The 22260-nt window shown below is 36.2% G+C and overlaps 2 protein-coding genes across 8 annotated transcripts; both read left to right on the top strand.

The window, feature by feature from the left end:
* Positions 1-1525: 1525 nt before the first annotated feature.
* On the top strand, positions 1526-8056 carry LOC116196185 (sulfate transporter 4.1, chloroplastic-like). Of its 4 annotated transcripts, none has more exons than XM_031525783.1 (17): positions 1526-2016; positions 3090-3138; positions 3326-3527; positions 3691-3859; positions 4212-4277; positions 4355-4462; positions 4669-4776; positions 4869-4934; positions 5244-5304; positions 5403-5530; positions 5755-5796; positions 6132-6248; positions 6517-6568; positions 6781-6919; positions 7029-7117; positions 7210-7286; positions 7413-8056. In XM_031525783.1, exons 1-17 carry the CDS (start codon positions 1657-1659, stop codon positions 7734-7736), a joined length of 2157 nt encoding a protein of 718 aa, XP_031381643.1. In that variant the 5' UTR covers positions 1526-1656; the 3' UTR covers positions 7737-8056. The 4 variants fall into 4 exon arrangements, with proteins under 4 accessions (XP_031381643.1, XP_031381640.1, XP_031381642.1 ...); XM_031525780.1 differs by having other exon boundaries at positions 1527-2016; positions 7403-8056; XM_031525782.1 differs by lacking the exon at positions 3326-3527 and having other exon boundaries at positions 1594-2016.
* A 10261-nt stretch (positions 8057-18317) lies between these two features.
* LOC116194086 lies at positions 18318-21956 on the top strand. 4 transcript variants are annotated; one of them, XR_004154342.1, is made up of 6 exons: positions 18318-18583; positions 18781-18886; positions 20327-20553; positions 21314-21384; positions 21460-21539; positions 21638-21956. XR_004154342.1 is itself a non-coding variant. In XM_031522805.1 (3 exons), exons 1-3 carry the CDS (start codon positions 18548-18550, stop codon positions 20491-20493), a joined length of 309 nt encoding a protein of 102 aa, XP_031378665.1. In that variant the 5' UTR covers positions 18319-18547; the 3' UTR covers positions 20494-20712. The 4 variants fall into 4 exon arrangements, 1 of the variants encoding a protein (XP_031378665.1); XR_004154341.1 differs by having other exon boundaries at positions 21311-21384; XR_004154343.1 differs by lacking the exon at positions 21314-21384.
* Positions 21957-22260: the final 304 nt, after the last annotated feature.

Raw genomic sequence — 22260 nt, 5'->3', positions numbered from 1 at the left:
TTTCGAAATTAATAACATCCCATCGTAACAAGTGGATCAGTCTTCTCAACATTAGGACAGGATCAGATGGGACACTTCCAACTTCATATTGAAATCACGGGGCCACACTTTTGTACTGTACATTAATATACACATGTAGTGGCTTTCTTATAAAAGGAAAAGCAAAATTGGCATTTTCTCCCTAATTTGAGGGTTCTCTTTTAACTCTTGGACAATGAGAATCAATTCTCACTGGCATGAATTTTTTTTCTAATGACAGCATAATTATCGCAACGAACCAACTCAAGGTATTTTTCAGATACGCTACGAGATTCTTTTCAGTGAAAAAGACAAATGGACAGCCTATATTCTTACTAAGATTGCAATCGTTGTAATGGCGATTGACCGTATTCATGGCTCAAACGTAAATATAAATTATATTGAGATAATTAAAACAATAAGGGGCAATTTGAGACGCTATGAAAACTTTAGGGACCCAATTTCAAATTTGGCCTAACCAATAGCTCCATTAGCATTGACTAGACGCACGTGACAGCGAATGACAGCGTGGACGAGTCGAAGCCGCCCGTCGTCCGTTAAAAGCTCGACTTGGACGAATGCGGACAGCATCACGTCCACATACATCAGATCACCACCATTTTCTCCCGTCTCTTGATATAATTCATTCATCCAGATTAAAATATTTACTAAATAAGGAATTATTCGTTCATCGAGGTTGTTCAATTATTGGCCTTTTACTTCTTTATGGAGCTCTTGATGATTGTGCTCTTCTTGACAAATTCACATTTTAGTAGGAAACAATGATTTAATTTCGATACAATCATTTCAAGTCCGGTTTGACTACGTGCAAGACAAGCCGTTTTCCCTACTCAAACACGTCGTAGAATCAAATGTAAAGTGAAATCGAGGAAAAAGTGAAATTAACTAGTACTAATTTCATTGTCTTCCATGAAAAATACAGTTTTTGAACTCTCTCACCCTTCCTTGTCAATTTCGACCGCATCTTTAATAGTTAAAAGAAAATTTTGATAATGATTTTATTTTTTCAATTTTAAGAGAGGTTGTTAATTTTTTTTATTACAAAAAAGGTTCATGACACCCGTAGAATAAAATAACTAATAATGGGATGCACTATGCATATTGAACTTGCACTTTTTTTATTGACAAATAAGATTGTGTGCTACTGCATTATATCCTACATAGAAAAAGGAAAGGAATATAAAGCCGTGTTTGTTTTCAAAGAATTTGATTTTAATTTTAACTTTAACTCAACACACTATACAATAAAAATACACGTTTCCCAAGTCAAATTTATAACTACATTTCATTTGTCCTTTACAACAATCAAAATTAAAATCAAAATCAAAGTAACTTTAACTCTGAATCCAGACGGCCCGTAAAATTTTTTTACCAGCGAGGGTCGAACCTAGAAACGAGTAATGATTCGGGATCATTTTTTTGACCGAGTAATTATTCTGATTAGTGAGCAGCCTCCTTCTGTTACTCAGCCCAATTTTCCCGGGAAAACTCGCCATAAAACCCCACCTGCCAAATAGACACAGGTCGAGACACAGAGAGAGAGAGAGAGGCGGGTCGCATCGTATTCGACCGTACGGGGTGTGTCCAAATGCACCACCACGACGGGCGGTGGTCCTCATGGAGATAACTTCGTACGCCTCCTCTAGCTCCCGCGACCTTGCCTCCATCGCTGCTGCCGCTGACTCCGTCTCCTCCTCCTACCCCTCTGCTTCCTCCACCACCATGCCCTCCTCCCGCCCCGTGAAAATCATCCCGCTCCAGCACCCCAGCGCGTCGGCGCCGTCCTCGTCGTCCTCGTCGGGCGGCGGCGGCGGCCTGTTCCTGAGATGGAAGTCGAAGCTAAAGAAAATGACGTGGCTGGATTGGGTGGAGACCTTCCTGCCCTGCTCCCGCTGGATCCGGACCTACAAGTGGCGCGAGTACCTCCAGATCGATCTCTTGGCCGGCCTCACCGTCGGCGTGATGCTCGTACCTCAGGTGATTCTCCAATTCCTCCACGCGCAGAGTTTCAGCGTTCAGATGAGAACACTATCTCTCTCTTTCTTTCTCGTTTTTGAAACTTTTTGGTTGTTATTGGAAACGCTCCCATTGTTTTGGCCCATCAGTGAAGCCGAGATTGACGCTTTTTACGGCCTTGGTCTGATGAGTATCAAGCTTAGCCTTCGTCGAGCTTCTCCATTTTGACACAAGCTCTTGAGTTTGCTTTTCCAATCACAATCCATCCCCAGTTTCCTCCCCTGAAATCCGTTCGCAGGGTAGTCTCTGTTCCATCCCCCGTCACGGTTACTGTACGAACCCAATACTCTGCTCTGCACGAAGCCAAATAAAATTTTGACCTTTCCCGCTTGAAGTAGATGCGACGGCACAGGCTCGTTTGGTGTCCATGTGCTGCTTCTGGGTTATCGTGGTTAAATCAACTAGTCAAGTTTTCACAGTTAGGTTGATTTCATTTTCAAGGGAGGCAACGCAAGATTTGGACTTTTCATGGCCCTCACGTCTAGTCATGTCCACTGGCGTGGCGAAGAAGCTGCCTCTTGTCATTTCTCTTATGCTGATTGGTTTTACTGCGATTGAGTAAATGCAACAGGCCACCACCCATTTGACTTGTCTGGCATATTGCCACATCTGTCGCTTAGATCGATCTATTTGTGCCACTTACGGAGCAGGGATTGGACTTTGTTTCTTTTCTTGGTTATTAAGTGGCTCCGGTCATGTGGATTACTGTGATAAGTTTGACCTGCGTTACGATTTGTTATTTTCTCTTTTATTCCCATGCGTAAAATTCCAACCTCCAAATCCTTTTGATTGGATGGGAGTGAATGGAGAAATACCGAGTCAACTAATATCAAATTTGAAACTTTGGTTCTTCGCCAGATTTTCTGAAATTCCTATTATATATATATATATATATCTATATATATTTATCCTTTTGAAATTGCTCTGTTTTGCAATATGCAAGTGTGTTGAGATTGGAAGTCTTTTATGACGTTTAATCACTTTTTCAAGTTATGGAAATGGTCGTGACCCCCCTTTTTTTGGTGGATGACCAGGCAATGTCATATGCGAAACTAGCTGGGCTGGAACCAATATATGGGCTTTGTAAGTCTGCTGCACTTGCATTACGTTTTGCCACCATTTAGTCTACATACATGTTTCTGTAAGTGTTCATAGTCTTAGTTTAGTTATATCTGGCACCATGTGTTTTTCATTTTCTTTTTCAAAACTTATGTACAAAATCTATTCTTCACTTTTTGTCTCTAACATTATATGAGGTTCTCTGGAACAGACTCTGGTTTTGTACCCGTATTTGTGTATGCCATTTTTGGATCATCCCGCCAGCTTGCAGTAGGACCAGTAGCATTGGTCTCGCTTCTAGTTTCAAATGTCTTAGGAGGGATTGTTGACTCATCTGATGCGTTATATACTGAACTTGCCATATTGCTGGCTCTTATGGTTGGAATCTTGGAATGCATAATGGGACTCTTGAGGTACTTACTGCCTTCCTTTTTGGTAATGGTTCCAGAACGCAGGATTCGCAGAATTGGGCATATTGTGCGTGCACAAGTATTTGCTGAAATGACTGCATGTTCATGTGCCTTAGTGATAACATTGGTATGCGCAATTTGACTGCATGTTCATTGTGCTTTGCAGGCTTGGATGGATTATGCGTTTCATCAGCCACTCTGTAATTTCTGGCTTTACAACTGCTTCTGCCATTGTGATTGGCTTGTCTCAAGCGAAGTATTTCTTGGGTTACAGCATCGTTCGTAGTAGCAAGATAGTGCCCTTGATTAAGAGCATAATATCTGGAATTGACGGGGTAATTCTTTGTTGCAAGTGGCATATCCACATTTTTTCTTTTTTGGTTTGACTTTCCTATAGTGTCAAGTCCACCTTAATGTGACTTCCAACATCTCTCAATGCCTTATTGCCATTTTTGCATCATTCCTCTTGGCAGGCACTCCTTATGTTTGCCTAGGGTATCATGCAGATGTTATATTAATCAAACGACCTCTATATATCTCGCCATGTTATTCTTTTACAGTATAAGAGGCTCTGATGATGTTTACAACTAGCTGCAAACACAAGAAGATCGATGTCTATTGTTATCTGCCTCACATTTACACTTATCAAATTCCTTTTTAACCACAGGTGGTCTTTTCCTTTTGTAGTTTTCATGGCCCCCATTTGTGATGGGTTCTGTCATTCTTGCAATCCTTCTTGTTATGAAACACTTGGTATGGTCTTTTCCTTTTCTCTCAGCTTTCCCTACTTTTCCATGGAGTCTGTTTAATATTCTTAATTTTGTGCTCAGGGAAAAACAAGGAAGTACCTGCGGTTTCTTCGTGCTGCCGGACCTCTCACTGCTGTAGTTGTAGGCACGACTTTTGTGAAAATATTCAACCCTTCGTCTATATCATTGGTAAGAGTGCTGTGGAAGTGTGCCTGAGGATTTTATTATTTTTTAGATGAAAGGAATGGAATTGGATAAACACCTAATGCTCCTAGGATTAATTTTACCAGATTCTTTTGTCTCTTTAATCTATTATGAGGGTTCTTTAATATATCACGTGGTTTTACTCCTGTTTCAAAGTAACAGCTATTAACTAATGTTTCATCTTGGTTCAGGTTGGAGATATACCGCAAGGCCTCCCAACATTTTCTATACCGAAAGAATTTGGTTATGTAAAATCACTGATCCCAACTGCACTTCTCATTACTGGCGTGGCTATCTTGGTGAGAATTTACGTTTGTCAAGAAGAACATGCTTGACTAGTTTCTACTTTTATGTCAATAAACATTTCAACCATGGTTGATTTGCACTTCAGGAATCTGTTGGAATTGCCAAAGCATTAGCTGCTAAGAATGGTTACGAGCTGGATTCAAATCAAGAGGTAAGTTCATTATGGAGGAAGTAAAAATTGGAAAATGTCTACAGGGATATGGAGTCTGACTCACTAACTAGCCCCTAAAATTTCATTAATGAGCTTCTAACATGGTTACAAAGAAAATTCTTATATTTATTGAAATAGAAATAGATTACTTGGCAAATAATATAATTGAATATTTTAAATGTTAGGAAAAAGGCCCGTTTAAGCTTTACAAGGATCCTAAAATTGGTTCCTCTTCCATCTTCTTCGGAGTTTGGAATAGTTACTTGCTTTCGGAAAAGATGATTTCGAAATCTTCTTTCTTTTGAGCAGCTCTTTGGCCTTGGTGTTGCCAATGTTTGTGGTGCATTTTTTTCAGCATACCCCACAACAGGTGCGGGATCTTGGCGATTCTTGCTCTTTTTCCATTTCTTTCATTCCCCGTACACATTCTGGTTATGCCTATTACATTGTGTCAGAATGTGTTTCCAGGCTCTTTTTCTAGGTCAGCTGTAAATCATGAGAGTGGTGCAAAGACTGGCGTATCAGGGATTGTAACAGGAATCATAATGGGCTGTGCACTTTTGTTCATGACTCCATTATTTGAATATATACCTCTGGTACGGTATCTTTTTTTTTTTTTTTTGGTATTCATGTCATGAATGTTAGTCAATTGGCTACCCGCACCAAAATTTTGAGCCTGCTTTCCTTTCTTTATCTGTGGTCTTAAGGAATGCAGTTTGGGATTGTGGATCCTTATTGTTTATTCAAAAATTCGGAACTGACTTTCATGGAACTTTTATGTAGAGTTCTGACAATGTATTGCTACTCTGTCATTTTGCAGTGTGCTCTGGCTGCCATTGTGATTTCTGCTGTCATCGGTCTGGTGAGGATCAGTTTTACAATTTTATTGTAAAGATGTTTTACGTTACAAAGCTGTTTATATAGAAATGTAAGGGCAATGAGCATGAAGGGTATTTCTGGGAGTTCATATATTTAGGAATCAAAGTTTATTTTGCAAATAGCCTTTTCTGAAAATTAAAGTGGTAGTCAGTTTTTAATCATAAAATAGCTTTAATTAATCACAATACATGCCAACCCGAACCAAAAAGTACCTGATTTTTTTGCTTAATTTGGTAATAGGATTTGGAGAATTGGGGCTGATCTTGTACTGTTTGATGACTTAATTCAAGCTCTTTCTTTTTGATGGTTATCATTCAGGTGGATTATGATGAAGCTATATTTTTATGGCGTGTAGATAAGAAAGATTTTCTCCTCTGGACAATCACTTTTGTCGCAACCCTGTTCCTTGGTATTGAGATCGGTGTGCTTATTGGGGTGAGTCCTCGTTGCAGTATGTTATGCCAAAAGAAAGTCTGGGTTTTTAGTCAATAATTTTCATGTCCTACATATTTAGCTACCTGGGGTATATGAAATTCTGAAGCTACTTGCTGAGATATGACAGTATTGAAAATATGCCACCATTTCATCAAGGAAATGATCATTAATTTCATATGGAGAACATAAAATTACCTCTGCTTAATTGAGCACGAGCACCATAGCTCAATGTCATAATCTGTTACTTCTTTTGTCCTTCTTGTTGCAGGTTGGTGTTTCATTAGCTTTTGTCATCCATGAATCAGCTAATCCACATATTGGTACGTCTTGTCACTTTCAATCATTATATAAATGAACTTAACCGGATCGTGTAGTCATCTATATCTCTTTCTTTCTTCTTCTTCTTTTTTATTTTTATTCTCTGTTTTTATGTAAATGAACTTTACCGTATCAAGCACGATAATGAACTGTTATCTTCTAATTTCTACCTCGCAATAGTTACCAAGTCCAAAATATCTGGAACATATTGCAGCTGTCTTGGGTCGACTTCCTGGGACTACTGTGTATAGGAACAAGGAGCAATACCCAGACGCGTATACGTACAACGGGATCGTCATCGTTCGGATTGATGCCCCTATATATTTCGCAAACATCAGCTACATAAAAGATCGGTGAGCGTCTCATCTATATTGACGTTGAGAAGAATAGAATGCTTCCATTTAATAGTCTGAGCCCACTTTGAATTAAGAAGGTTAGATCTGATAATTAATACCATTACAGGCTCAGGGAATATGAACTTGAAGTTGATAGATCAACAAGACGAGGTCCAGAAGTTGATAGGGTCTACTTTGTGATACTAGAGATGGCACGTAAGTCTTCTCGATACGATCAAGTTTGTCTTCATCACTTTATGCTTTCGTTGCCGAATTATGTTTCGAAGCAAGTGTTGTGTTCATCGCAGCGGTGACATACGTTGATTCAAGTGCTGTACAAGCTCTAAAAGATTTGTATCACGAGTACACATCGCGGGACATCCAGGTACATTTCTCTTTCTGAAATGAACTTTCTGGTCGTTTGATGTCACGTGGGAGAACGATGCCTGAATTTCCCTGGAAATCAAGGAAAAGATTCTTACAAGTCTTCATCCTTTTAACATGCATGCAGCTAGCTATTTCCAACCCGAATAGAGACGTCCTTCTCACCCTATCGAAATCAGGACTGGTGGACCTAATCGGCAAGGATTGGTGCTTCGTGAGGGTCCATGATGCTGTTCAAGTCTGCCTCCAACATGTACAAACCATAAAGGAAACATCCAAGACTACAGCTGATCCTTCTCCCCAAGAGAAGCCAAGTTTGCTGCAGAGACTACTCAGACAACATGGAGAGGGCCTGTCAATTCCCGAGCTGGAGTCGGGCTATCAGGGCCAGTCAATATCCTCTACCGAAACTGACCCACAGTTGGAACCGCTCTTATCCCGTAAGTCTTGAAGATCTCTTCATGACCGCCTTACCAGCCTCCTTTGGAAGGTGCACCTGGCGCCAATATTTTCTGGAAGCCAATTCCTTATATACAGTATTGTATGATTTATTGTCCCATTTTTTGGCCAGCTGGGTTGGTTTGTTGTAAGTAAATGCTATTGTTGTACAATATGAAGGAATGGATAGAGTTGATCTAGATTTATATTCATATACTTTTTATCTATCAAATTCAAAAGCTCTCGATGGACAGAATGTCTACCATGATTATTCTGTGTATTTATATCTTTACATGGCAATAATAACAACCAGGCGGTAGCCTCTGTTTGCTCTGTGCTCCATGTTGGCTTTCTGTTATGAAAACTTGGAGACTAGTTTCTTGATCGAAGATGTCTGCGAACAATTTGCCTATCATGAAATTTGAAAATAATGAGCATACAGTAAGTCCTCTTTAATTCCTAGCAGATCACTGCATTAGAATTTCCAATACGATGTGATAATTACTTCCTGGACAGAACTCTTACTAATCGACTGAGGGGAAGCCTTCTGCAAACCTTGGCTGTAATGGGTTCGAGACACCACCAGCCTGCGCCAGCCCAGGGAGGCTGCCTCCACTCCGGCAGTAGGCTGACAATGACCTGCAGCAGAGGGCAGCTGAGGTTGCTGACGCCATCTAATATCTACTAAGACTAGAGTAACATAACAGCTACCTTTGGTAGTTCTTTGTCAACACCTTTCTCAAGAAAGAACGAATTACGGGAGACACAGAGAGCCTAAAAGTAGTATGGAATGTCCGCAGAGATTGATCGACCCAACTCTTGCTTGTAATTCCGGATAGCAAGCCGATGCGTGTTTTGATAAGCCTAAGCTAGTATGCACTCGTCAATTTCAAACGCGTGCGCCCTTCAATAAGCGATGATGTTTTATCTTACTTACATAGCCAAGATTGTCATGTAATGAAATGAGCTCAATCGACCAAACTTTTGGCTAAGGTGCAACCAAAGTCTGGCATTTAACCCAACAGAAAGAATAATTCCAATTTCTTCCATAGATAGTACAGTACATATAAACAAGTTGATTTGAGTTGAGCAAGTCCCACCTCACCATCCGTCCTCATGATTGCGAATGTAAAAGACGAAAACTATCGATTAAATGAAAATCAATTAAATACTTATCCAATGAACGAATACTCCAATTTGTATGTGTGTGCATATCATGGAATATATGGCACCCTTCTGGCCTAAAGAGGATTGTTTTTAAGGTGTAATTAACTGTAGTGATGGAGAAAATTTTTGAATGAAACCTACCTTACAATAATGTGGTGAGGATGACCAGAAAAATTATCATATATAGTAAAAAAAAAAAAAATCTATGACAATTATTTGAGTGATTGACTCTTATTTTTTCATATGTGGTGTTCTTATTAGTATTATATTATACCACGGGGCAATATTTGATCGCCTAAAAATTTCTTTGAGTGATATGAGGTTATTGGTTGTAAAATTCTGCGATAATCATTAATCAAGGCAGGTTATGGAAGTCGAACTCCACATTCCGGGTACGGCATAATAATCTCTCTCTCTCTCTCTCTCTCTCTATATATATATATATATATCATATATATCAAGAAAAAGGATAGAAAATAAAAATATTATGAACGTGGAGAGACTTGAAGTTGTTGAGAACTTCAAAGAAGTTTATATATAATAATCCTAATACTCGCTTCTATAATCTTAGCATCAAAAAAGTTTTGTATTCAATTATCATGAATAATGATTTCATGCAAATTTATTTTTCCAATTAAGCTCATAAGCCTACTTCATTAGCTCGTCTAAAATATATATATATATAAAAAAAAAGAGAGAGAGAAAGAGTTGAACTATAGCACGGCAACACTGTGGTGCGATTCTTTGCAACAGTGCGCACAGGATAAGAAGGGATTGTAATGTCACCAATGGAATTGGGATCATATGTTTGCTCTTCACTTTTTCTATTTTATCCATGAACGTGTGATTTCCAACAATTCCGTATCCCTTTTTTAAGATAAGATGATAACTTCCCAAACGGCCTTTTTCTTATTTCCTTTTCCCTTTTTCTTTTTCAAAACTATTTTTACTGCATGCTATATATAATTCCAATTGATGCATATATATAACATTAAAAAATCAACAGCCGGCTTCGCTATGTTAGAATTAGGAAGGTGTAAATTATTGGAAGAACATATACGATGCGGGTCGATATATGTATGAATAAGATAACATGATGATGAAGATCAACTTATAAGCGCGCGGTAGTATAGTACAAGCTGGTCGCAACCTTGCCATGTTGAACGATCCATCTCTCTGCTACACGGTACATATATGAGATCCTGCAAAACTTGAGAGCGTGGAGTGATAAACAGGTCCTGCAACATGTGTATAGCTTATATATCTATGAGTTCTAATCATATTTACTGCTTTCAAATTTTGGTTGATCCAATAATTCATCTCTGCTCGCCATCAAGCGGTCTTTCACAATGTAAGGAAGTCAAGTCAATTTAACTTGATCACATTGCTAGTACTGGGAGTCAGATGCCTCTCAAAGAGAGAGGGTGTGTTTGTTTTAACATAATTAATTAAATAATTACTTGAAATTTAGTTACAAGTTAGTTATATAAGGAAAAATAAAAAGAAAAAGAAAAAAAGAGGAAAATATGAGAGATGATGGTTTAAGTTATTTAATCATTAAGTCAAAAATCACTTAATGAATTATGTCAAAATATTTAACTTATTAAAATAAGCCATTTTTTCACTTATTGATACTTTTAACTCCTCGAAAAATATCTCTTTATCTTTATCAATCATCTCTTTTTCTTATACATGCACATCTTCTCTTAACTAATTGACTGCTTAATTTTCAAGCACATAGCGCCACCAGAGTTGGTGGAAATATGCACGGCCTAGCCTCTGCCTCGGTGAATACTATAATATCATTGACCCGGACACCACTTCAGCATATGGTTGATGGAGATAGTGGAGACACAGCCGTTCGATACATACAATTTGATAATTAAGCTAGGAAAATGAGAGATTGAGAGATGATGAACTGTATAATAGATGAGAGCGCCTAATATAGAGGCTTAGTGTTACAATCAGAACAATGAACCTAGACAATAGACATTTAACACAATTAGTGTTGCTCCACCACAATTTTATGGTTAGACAATAGACGTATACATGGATATGACTTGACAAAATTAGTGTTGCTCCAACGCAATATTATATTTTCACCATAAACAAATATATCTGGTCTGAGCTTTGGGGCCTTAAATCTAGTTTGGAGTTGGCTTGGGTGCTCGGATACAAGTTTATTATTGCAGAGATTGATTCCGAGATCGTTTGTCGTCTCATATTGGCACATGGTGACTGCAATCCTCGAACTCGCCGGATCTAGTGCTTTCGATTCTTCAGCTTAGTTGAAGGAGTGGCAGGTCCAGTTGCTACTTTTAGTGTAGGTAACTCGTGTTCCGATTATAGTGTTGGCTCGAAAAGTCATTGGGTCTATATATTTTGGGAAATCCATTATTTGGACAGTCCACTGGAGAACACACCTCATTTTCTCCGTGGTACTGCGACTTCCAATCCACTTTTGTGTAGCTAAGGTGTGTTTGGCTTCAAAACTTTTTTTAAGTCAACTCTACTTATCTTTAATTCAACAACACAATTATTATTTTTTTTCCTTTTTTTTAAATTTTTTTAACGATTCAATTCAATTTTTAATATTAAATTTACTCAATTATTCATTATTTTTTCACAATTTAATGACACAATCATTACTTAATCATTATTTTCTCTCAATTATTCATTACTTTTTCACACTTTTTCTTATAATTCAAAAATACAATCATTACAAATTAATTAAAACAAAAACTCAACTCAACTCTAAAACCAAACGCATTCTTAATTTTTGTTTAGGCTTCGCTCCCATTTAACTGGGAAAAAAAGAAGTTTTCTCCCATATTTTCCTTATGGCTCTAAACTCTATCCGTGTATATACTTATATATGTGTATGATATACTTGATACATATATGTATACACACACATATATGCATGAGGTCATCTCGTCGTTATATATATCATATGGGAATGACGCTGAATCATATCGGCAGAGAGCATGAAACCCTAATTCTGATGAGCACGAAACGCACAGTGAGAGCAGTCGTACGTACTGCGAGTTGATCAAATTAGGGCTTTGTTTTTCATTTACACCAATGGAGATGTGACTTGTCATCAGCCCCAATCTAGAACTATATCCAATCATGGCTACTTGGATCTGCTGACCTGGCCAACCCCACCAAACCCAACCCAGTACTAAGCTAAAAATATCAGCATCACATTCAACCTAAACCCAAAAAAAAAATAAAAAATATCACAGTTATGATTACGTGATTCACTTTCAATAGATATAATTTATTATTTGTAATATAGAGTTTTGAAACTCATTGAAAGTATTTCGTATAATTATGATCAAATCGATACTTGAACATGATTATAATTACAATCAATAGATTGAATATATCCATAGTTTAAAGAAGGAAACAAAAGCATCACCCTCTCTCTTGTTTTCTGTAACACACACATATATACATAATTGATATATATGATACCATCACAAGTCACACGTCTAATTGCTCGGTCAAATTTGTATTCAAGTGCAACGGAAACGAGGTGGACCACGCAAGTGCAAGTCCACCCCCCCAACCCCCCCACACCCCCTCCCACCCCACCCCCGGAATGAGTACGTAGAATTTTGATTGTCTCGAAAATCAAATTGTATTGCCTGGAAAAGAAAAACGATCACTTAATGTATAGAATTAAAGGACGATGCCCAATATTTGGGAAGAAGATTATCTTCTCTGAAAAGTATAAGCCCTTTTTATTAATTATGAAATGCTTATATCACATTAATTCTCTTTCATTAGTAAAAACACACATGATCTTTCTCATATAACAAAACTAAGCCTAGCTAGCAAAAAGGCTCAAGGGAAAAGGGGGTATATGCAAACTCCATGGTCGATCATAAGAAAATATCTGGCCTTGAAAGAGCAAACAATTCATTGTATATATACATATCATTGGAGTCTGTCTTTTATAAGTTAGTTCAATGTACATATGTTATATGCAAATATTTAGTAGAAAGGGACAACCGTTGGAAAACGGTTTAGGATAATGACAATTATTCTCAATTTAAAATCAAGAGATTCTCATCAATTCGATTTCTCGTTAATTAATAGGATTTTCCACCAAACGTAAGTTAGTTTAAGCGACTCGGCTCTTATTTCACTTAAATAAGGTATCAGGTTCGGGTCCTTGTGGATGTAAAAAATCCATGTTGAGAGACTTTTACTCATTAGTGTGTCGACCCGATTCGATTGGATTAGTTGGGGTCCAATTAAAAAAAAAGATTTTCCATGCCTCATTTACATTCATGTATGCATCCTTTATTAGATTTATAGAACTCACTAGAGAAAAATAAATAAATAAATAAATAAATATATATATATATATATATATAAAGGTTATTCTTTTTCTATAGATTATGCTACTAGCTAGTTGACGAAACAGAACAGGGAAAAGGACAATGCTATAAAGAATCGTGAGCACAAGAAGACATAGAGACGGTCATTCCACGAAATCTTGCTCCTCCGATACATATGTATATGTATAGCTCTCGACTCTTTAGATTAGCTAATTTACTTATAAATTGATGGAGCTTTCCACGAATATGGATGACCTAACTTTCTCTTTAAATGAAGCACAAGTCACAGAGATTTCAATGATAAATTATCGATGCATATTCTCAATCATTAAAAAAATACTATATTAATTCAATCGTGCGATGCATGGGTTTAAAGTCTCAAGATAATTTTTTTTAGATATTATAAAAAGATTACATTAAGTTATAATCACAAAATTAGTGTATACGTTTAAAAATATATACAGTCATTTCTAAAAAAAATTCAGATAATTGATGAGAATATGAATGCGTCTTGATGCATTCAGTTTAGAATATATATATATATATATATGTGTGTGTGTGATGAAATATAAAATAATTTTATTCACAAAAAATCTTATGGAATATTCTATGAAGTTTAGATATTGGAAATAAAGAACAATCCAAAAGAAATTAGAAAAATTAATATCTATTTTTTTATAAGTAATATATGACCCTTTAAAAAGTTTATACATAATATATTATTTGAAAATTTTATTTTAGTGGAAAAAGTACTAAAATTATCGAAGTATAATCATGTGTTTGTAATTATTGAGAGCATGATAAATCTATATAAATATAAATATGAATATGTAAAGAATAAGATCATATGTCCCTCTCTAAGGTCTATAATTAACCTAATTTTTATTTTTATTATATTACATATATCCCCACCATCTAACTATTTAATTCATTTTTTATTGTGAAGAATGAAAAGAGAATGACATTTTAAAATATTTTATTAAGAGTTATCATTGAATGATATATGTCTAAAGGGGAACTCTCCTTTAAATTAATACTAGCTAAACACCTGCATGTTGCTGCGAATTTCTTTTTTTCTTTTAAATTTCAAAATGGAGTATACAATATATTCTAGTTCGCAAAAATAGATAATAATAAACTAATTGATTTCAAATTATCATTGATAGATGAAAAAATGTATTACTTATTTATTGATGCACGTGTAAAATAACTTTATGCAATTTTAAGTTACATATATAGGACCACAAATAATCAAATAACTCCAAAAATTATAACTCAAGAAAATAACTCCAACAATGAACGAAAAAGTATTATAAAATCCAACAAAATGAATGACTCATAAAAATCATTTAACAGATGCAAAAAGTTACTAATAAAAAGTGATATCCACCAATTCAAGGACAATATATATTGAAATTAAGACTAATCTGACAAATCTTTTCAAATAAGATTTAAAAGAACACATGTCAAATGCGATATATCTAGCGTATAATTATTTTTCAAGCCTTCCAATGGCAATATCCCTTACATAAATATATAAAAGAAATGGGCTCTCCCATTTGTGTGAACTAATGTCCTCTATTGCTTAGCTACTGAAAACTTAAGTGATATATGTACACTATATTGATATATAAAAACTAGAGTTAGAAGCAAAAATTTCTTAAATCTCGGTAAGTCGTGAAATACAAAAATAGTAATTATTATTTGATTTGCTTTAGCAAATAAAGCCATATTTTCCGCAAAGAGACAAACGGAATACTGTAACACTTCAAAGAATTTGATTTCATGGTACTAATACTCGAGTGATATGATAAAAAAATTCCAAACTCAAAACGTCTTCTCTTAAAGAATTTTCTTTTGGGTGAGATTCTCTCTCTCTCTTAAGAAAAGAGGAGAGAAGAGTTTTGAAATGACAAATATATATATATATATATATATATATATAGTATAATTGATTGACATATGGCTAAATGAGAGTTCATCTTTAGAACTCTTTAGCTTAATATACAGATATATATATATATATATATATATATATATATATATATAGATGAGCACATATCATGAGATGTGCACTTGGGCAGCGAAAAATTTGCATGCATAGTCTTCCACAGGATCACCCGAGTTTCTGCAAATTTTCATCCATGTTCTAGGGCAGCATCACTCAATGCTTATGTGTCGGAATCCATGCGCATAGTAGCATATGACAAACATTATTTTGGCATTGAATCACACAAAATTAGTCGTCCATGGAAAATAACAAAATCTTAACCCACTTTGTCGTTTTCCTTCTGAGAGAGCGCAAAAGATGGACCGTGTATCGGCTTGTGGTTGATCCAAGAAAGGAATAGTCCAATGCGTTCAGAGAGGGGAAAAAAATAGTCCAATGCATTATAATCGGGAAAATTAATCACCCCTATATGTTATATCCATTAAAAGAAAAAAAAAAAGCTTCCCAAAATTATTGGTGGGAAAGCTAGAAAAAGACACAGTACAGCTGATCAAGTTCTGCCCAATTTAGCAAAGCACTGTCATATATTTGATCATTTTGAAAGTGTCTTTTCATCCTATCTATCTTATTGTGTACTACTTAAAAATACAATATAATTATAACATACAGATTAATGCATGGATTTATAAGAATGCGGGATGGCACAACGCAATAAATTTGTGAAATTACATATTTAAATAGTTTTTACTCACAATGACGAGAGTAAAGCCAAAGCAATGGTAATATTTATATCATTTTCATAAGTGCAATTAATTCCCTCTGAGGTAACTCTGCAATTTTCCATGAAGCCCCGACCAATTAGAAACAAAGAGTAAATAGAAACAAGTTCTAATAGAAGGAACCAATGGACCATATATATTCTTGGTCGACAAAATATGAACGGAGACTATATCCTAATACACCACATGACAATATATTTTCGTTACTGAATGATATATTGGCAGCCGCGGATCATTTGATTGGAATGGGATTTGGAACGGGTATACTTTACGATATTAATCATTAGAAAAGTAATCTGTTCAGAAAACGTGATTAGATGAATTATATGTGGAGCATTTAGGCATAAATTGATATAGACTCCTCAAGATTCGGTAATAACTTTAACTCCATTGGCAATCACTTATGAATCTTTTTTTTATTACACCCATTATCTCAAGTTTATATCGAACCAATCTATTGGCACAAATAGTTCGGAGGAGAAAATCTAGTTGTTTGGGCCCTAGAGTATTAACAGCGCGAACTGATGCTAGTTTTCGGATACGGCATACCCGGTGCAGTCTATGGATGCAAAAGTACTCCATAATATTTTCCCCTCCTAAGTCACTACGATGTAATGATTAAAGAATCCATAAAATGCACTTACTAAACAAATTTATAGCCAACTGCTAAGTGCCAGGAAACCGAACTCATCCATTCTATTGTAATTTCTTTAGTGCTTCTTTATGGCTCGTGACAAAACAGGATTATTAGACGTGAGAGAGACAAGGAATTCAGCTCGAACACTATGTATTAAACAGATTTACTCTTAAGTATCATTTAGTTGCAGCTTATATAGACTAAGGATTTCTCATACTCTTTAAAAAGAATACTTTCAATGGGCTTCTAACTAGATATGAACTCGCAAATATCTTGTCAACAATATGATCAAAACTCAAAATCATAATAAATATTAAGCATTTATCAACAGGGATGATCATATGTTTGTATAAAATGGGTTTTTGACCCGTCACAAACCTCAAAGCTTAATAATAGCCCGTTAGTTTTACTTGTTGGGCCATAGGACAAGATTAAGGATCATCCGTCAAAACTCTACTAGGTTTGGGAAGGATATAGTATTTTGCTTCAAAACATATCCAAAACCCATTAAGGTATATTATTGCCAAGATATCCTCAAGCATTTATTAATATTAACAAATAACCTGTTCAATTAGATTGACTTAACCTGATGAACTCTTGTAAGAAAACGTTCTCTCTCTAACTCTTCTCACATAGCTCTTTTTATTAGAATTTAACTGTTCTAGCTTTATTCTTTTCCTAGACTAAGGACCATCTACTTTGTTTTTTGGTTATTGGTGAAACATCTTTTTGGAGATTTATGTTAATTTTGTTAGTTTTATTATTCCTTAAATTCGTGCAATGAAATATTCATTTTCTTCTTGTTATTTAGCAGCTTTTTTAATGGTTAAATGTACATTAGCACAAGAGGGAGAATATAATACAGTGATGTACGTTTTAATCTATCATTAATCAAGAGATTGAATATTCGATTTTCGTGACAACACTACCCATACCCTTTTATTATAACTATTATAATTTCTATTTCATTATATTTGACTTATGAATATTTCTCGTAACTGAAAAAAAAAGTACATTAACAAACAAAATATGAGATAAGAACCTGTTCACTTTAGCAAAAAAATGTTTAAGAAATTGACCAAGATTTTAACCAATTTGGAAGGAATTTGGAAACTAATCTTTCCAAAAAGGTTTGAGTTTAGAGAGAAGATCTTATGTGTAACGAAAATGCTACGTATGATTATACGGAAAACGCATAGAAAATATTTTTTTTGATAATAATAAATTATTTTTTTCAATAACGAATTTTTTTTCTTATATACTAAAAATTAAAATGACGAACCATGTATTATTAGCTTATAATATTACCACGTGATACCTCAATCGTATATAAGACTTCCTCGAATTTAGGAGGGCGTCCCAACCCTTCTGTATTGATCATATCTGTTCATCGAGCATGCTAGTAAGCAAGCACGAGCCTCAATCTAATTTGCGGGTGTTTCTATCATCATATATGGAGGGTTTCTGGAGTCGAGGAAGGGTCCCACAGGCACGTGGGATGATGGGGCCCGTCTGGCCCTCTAATGACAAGGCCCCTCACAAATACAAATAAGAGCGTGGAATTGGGTCATTTCCAAAATCTCCCCTAATCCCCTCTCCACCAATTATCATTTACCTCCCACGTGGGACTCCTGGCCCCACAGCCCCCACTATCACTCCTCTCTGTGCTTCTTTTGATTTGATGAATTGCTATATATAAGCTTACGTCCTCCCTTACCAAGCCAAAAAAAGAAAAAGAAAAAGAAAAGCTTATGTCCTCCCTCATTTCTCATCTCCCCCGCTCCATATCTATTCTCTCTTTGTGCTATCATTATCATTGTGTGGTCGTGAGAATATTCACATATTGTACTACTTAGAACTTCATTTCTTACATAGATAATTCAATCCTCGAGGGGCCGGCGACTGATCGAGATCATAGGACGATTAGATTGGTTGATCATGGGAGATGATTCGTCTGCCTCATATATACATATGGTAACTGACTATGTACAGATAAGTTTTGCATTATCTTGATCTTATAGTTTATGCATCTTTTATTGTAATTCCATGTCTCTATTAAGTCTACCAGACTTACTCATATATAAAGATAGATTATGTTTTGAATTGATCTATTTTTAGTCTTTTTCTTGTTTCTATATAATATTCAAGAAAACTAATTATGAATGGGGCAGGTGCACCACCTGATAGAGAAGTGTATCATATTCAAGATGAGCAAAGAAGAATGCATGGAAGCTCTCTCCAAACATGCCAACATTAAACCTGTCATCACCTCCACAGGTATATATATATTCATTGATCACAGTTATATGATTCATATATGTATACATATGATCTCTCATTTGTAAATCCTTCTTCGATAAGCTCTGTGGACCGTGATCATCTTAACATGCATAGATGTGTGTCTGTGTGTGTAATATACATCTGTGCTTGTGCAAGGGACATCAAATAACAAAAGAGCGATGAAGTGCCCGAGCTCTACCACATTAGTTCATCTCATATCATATCATATCATATATATACTAATTAAAGTCGAAGCTGATCATTATGGCAGATCTTCTCTTATATATATATGAAACAAAATTAATTTTATTCCATAAGTCTAAAAACAAGTATTGAATCATGATCTCGACTGTATATTGATTCTTTTGGACTACTTAAATGCTTATCGTTCTTCATAAACATGCACTGAATCATCAATAAGTATAAATATATTAGGATTTTTTCCTGGTTATATGCCACTCATAGTACTGTTAGTACAGCAGCATCTATAATGGAAGTATGTCTATCGAGTTTGGACAGTACCACGGATCAGCACATAGCTTCATTTGGGTATTTCCTTTTTGCCTTAAACCTTGGAACAGGTCTAACTTACTATCCCCTCAAAAAAATCCTTTGAAACTGAAAAAAAAATAAAATAATAAAGGACAAAAAAATGATTTTTGTTTTTAACAGTTTGGGGAATGGAAACTAACCTTCTGATCATATCAAAATAAATATTTTCATGATCGATGATTATATGAGTCCATATTGTGGGAGGTCCAAAGGAAAAATCTAGTCAAAGAGCCATTATCCACTTTGAACGAGTTTTTTCGGTTTTGTCCTTTATAATGTATCTACTGGAATATGAGTATTTGTTGCTCTTATGGACGTTCCAGGGTACCATTCTTGGTACCTCTACCATATCACACGACATCCATAATATATTTACATAATCTCATTCCACTAATCCACCTTGTTATTCTACCTGGCTAGATTAGTCCAAAACATGGAAGAACTCAACCGGGTTTTGCTTGGTAATTAATGATCAATGTTTACGAACACAGCAGAAAAACTTTCTGCTTCTCGGTGATTAAAATTCTAAAAAGAAGAAAAGGATCAGGAAGAGGAAAGTATAGTCTAATGAAGAGTTCTTATAAATCCACAATTTATTTAAAGTAAATATGGACATAATACGACTATATAATCACTTTGCCTCTCGGTGACCTGGAAGGGAATCCCATGTGAACGAGCACATAGACCAATACGAAAACCAAGCGTAATTTTCAGTATATAAGCAGCCAGGACAGATTTATTGTCTGATCATTGACATGTCTTTTTGTGCCGATTCTGTGTGCACCATGACTTTGATACATAAGATATAGCTAGCTTGATTAACAAGGGAACGATGCAATGACTGGTGGGGTTTGTGTCATTGTCTCTGTTCATCGATCATTATAGTGTGGAAGGAGCTGGAGAAGGAGAACAAGGAGTTCTTCGAAGCTTATGCTGAGTCACAGAGCAAAGGTCGGCAAGACCGGATGTCCGAGGAAGAGACCAGTCAGATGATTCACAAGCTTATCTCCGATGACGATCCCTCCTCCTCCAAAGACACTCCCAACACCTAAACTCATACTACAGATCAACTCATTGCCCTCTGCACCATAAGAACATTAATAATAATCTAGGTAATTACCCTTCTACGCCCTCTTTGTATGTTAATTATTTTGACAGCCATCTTAGCTTACTCCTATTTAGCTGTAGCTCTCTTCCCCAAACAGAATTTCATCAATAAAAACGCCATATATGTCCATATATATAAACTGTCTGCAATGTCGTTCCCTGTCTTATGTGCGAATCACCGAACCCTATATAAGTGGGCTGGTCGGTCGGACAGATATCGCTGAAAACTCTGCTTTACCTTATTGTGTTGGGAACAGTTGGCCATCGAGAAATAATATCGATCAATGATCTCTTGGTGAACACTGAACATCACCTTGTCACGTATGTATGTATACGTAACATATACGAACGAGACATTGCCTATTATTTGCATGTGTGGGCCCCACTTATTCTTAAAGTGTGAAAGGCCAAATTCTCCCTACTGCTGTGCCCCTGCTTGTATGGTTCATGCACGAGCCCATAGGGTGGTGCCACCTTTGCACTTCCACATTAACGGAGTCCTAAACTTGATGACGTGGCATCCTCCTATTGGTTCAGCAGATATCGTGAATGTACGTTTGATAATGATTGAATTAATTATTTATATATGTGTGTATACACATAAGAGGTATGTATATGTATATGTATGTATGTATGTATATGTGTGTGCACGGTGGAGCCGACATCTGGGAATCTTTTTTGGATTTGTCCTGTCGATCTTCTGCATAATTTATGTTCCTTCCGCTGTCGCGTTTGTGAGTTTGTCCGAACTCATCTTGTCAGAAGGAAAGTGACTAGAAGAGAGAGAGCTCAATACCAGGATCGAAATTAACTGGATCCTTTCATAAAATATATAAGTAAGTCTAAGAGATATTAATCAATTTTCACGATTCTTTTTTGAGGAGATCGTAAAATTTCTTCAATTCATATAGGTTAAGCTTAAGAAGTCGAGTATGGAGATTCGCTCAATACCATCGGCACAGTTTGCCAGTTACAGCAAACCCTGCATGTGGTACAATTTGCACAAACTCTTGATTTACGTGATCCATTAAGTTCATTACATTTTATATGATCTAATTAGAGTATCCGATGATTTTTTGTTGTACCGAGGTTCAATAAATGAAGCCAAGGAATAAGACAAAGAGATGCGGGACTACCACTTCTCCTTCTCCCCATGGAAGACAGGGAGAGGTCGCATTCTTCAACTTTAGTTGCTCAGTACGTTAGGGAAATGGAAATCTGAGGGCAATATATATATGTGTGTTTGTGTGTGTGTGTTGCCGGGTCCTCCTTTTAGTCCTTTCGAAAGGGTCAAGACCTACAGGGGACCCCTCCATTCCATTCTTATGACATGTTATACATATTTGAGTAGATTCGTGAGGTGTGTATGTTAATTGGTACGGGAAAATAGAAATATAATTGCACGGAATTGTCCCAGTTTATGTGACGTAGGCCGTAAATTATTCCCACCAAGTGAATCAAAGAGGAGGGTCCGCAAGGAATCAACATTTTGAAACCGAAAGGGTCTGAATTCGAAAATACGTAACACAATCCGATCACATTCAGAATGAGGAATAATTTTTGGCCTTTGGTCCTCTGTGTGTCCTCTAGCCCTCAACCTTTCCATCACGACCGACCAAACAGAACTTGATGCTTGGGATGAAGACATACGCGATATTGAGAAGTCCCTGTCCATTAACTGACAATTTGCCAAAAATTTATGTCATTGATCC

This window comes from Punica granatum, chromosome 2 (assembly GCF_007655135.1).
Source record: "Punica granatum isolate Tunisia-2019 chromosome 2, ASM765513v2, whole genome shotgun sequence".
NCBI lineage: Eukaryota > Viridiplantae > Streptophyta > Magnoliopsida > Myrtales > Lythraceae > Punica > Punica granatum.
This window is presented reverse-complemented; position numbering and strand designations above follow the sequence as displayed.

Coding starts and splice junctions, on each gene's coding strand:
- LOC116196185 (XM_031525783.1), top strand. CDS start 1,657: ATGGAGATAACTTCGTACGCCTCCTCTAGCTCCCGCGACCTTGCCTCC. Junction 2,017..3,089: donor GCGTGATGCTCGTACCTCAG/GTGATTCTCCAA, acceptor GTGGATGACCAG/GCAATGTCATATGCGAAACT. Junction 3,860..4,211: donor TAATATCTGGAATTGACGGG/GTAATTCTTTGT, acceptor TTCCTTTTGTAG/TTTTCATGGCCCCCATTTGT.
- LOC116194086 (XM_031522805.1), top strand. CDS start 18,548: ATGGGAGATGATTCGTCTGCCTCATATATACATATG. Junction 18,584..18,780: donor CTGCCTCATATATACATATG/GTAACTGACTAT, acceptor TGAATGGGGCAG/GTGCACCACCTGATAGAGAA. Junction 18,887..20,326: donor ACCTGTCATCACCTCCACAG/GTATATATATAT, acceptor CGATCATTATAG/TGTGGAAGGAGCTGGAGAAG.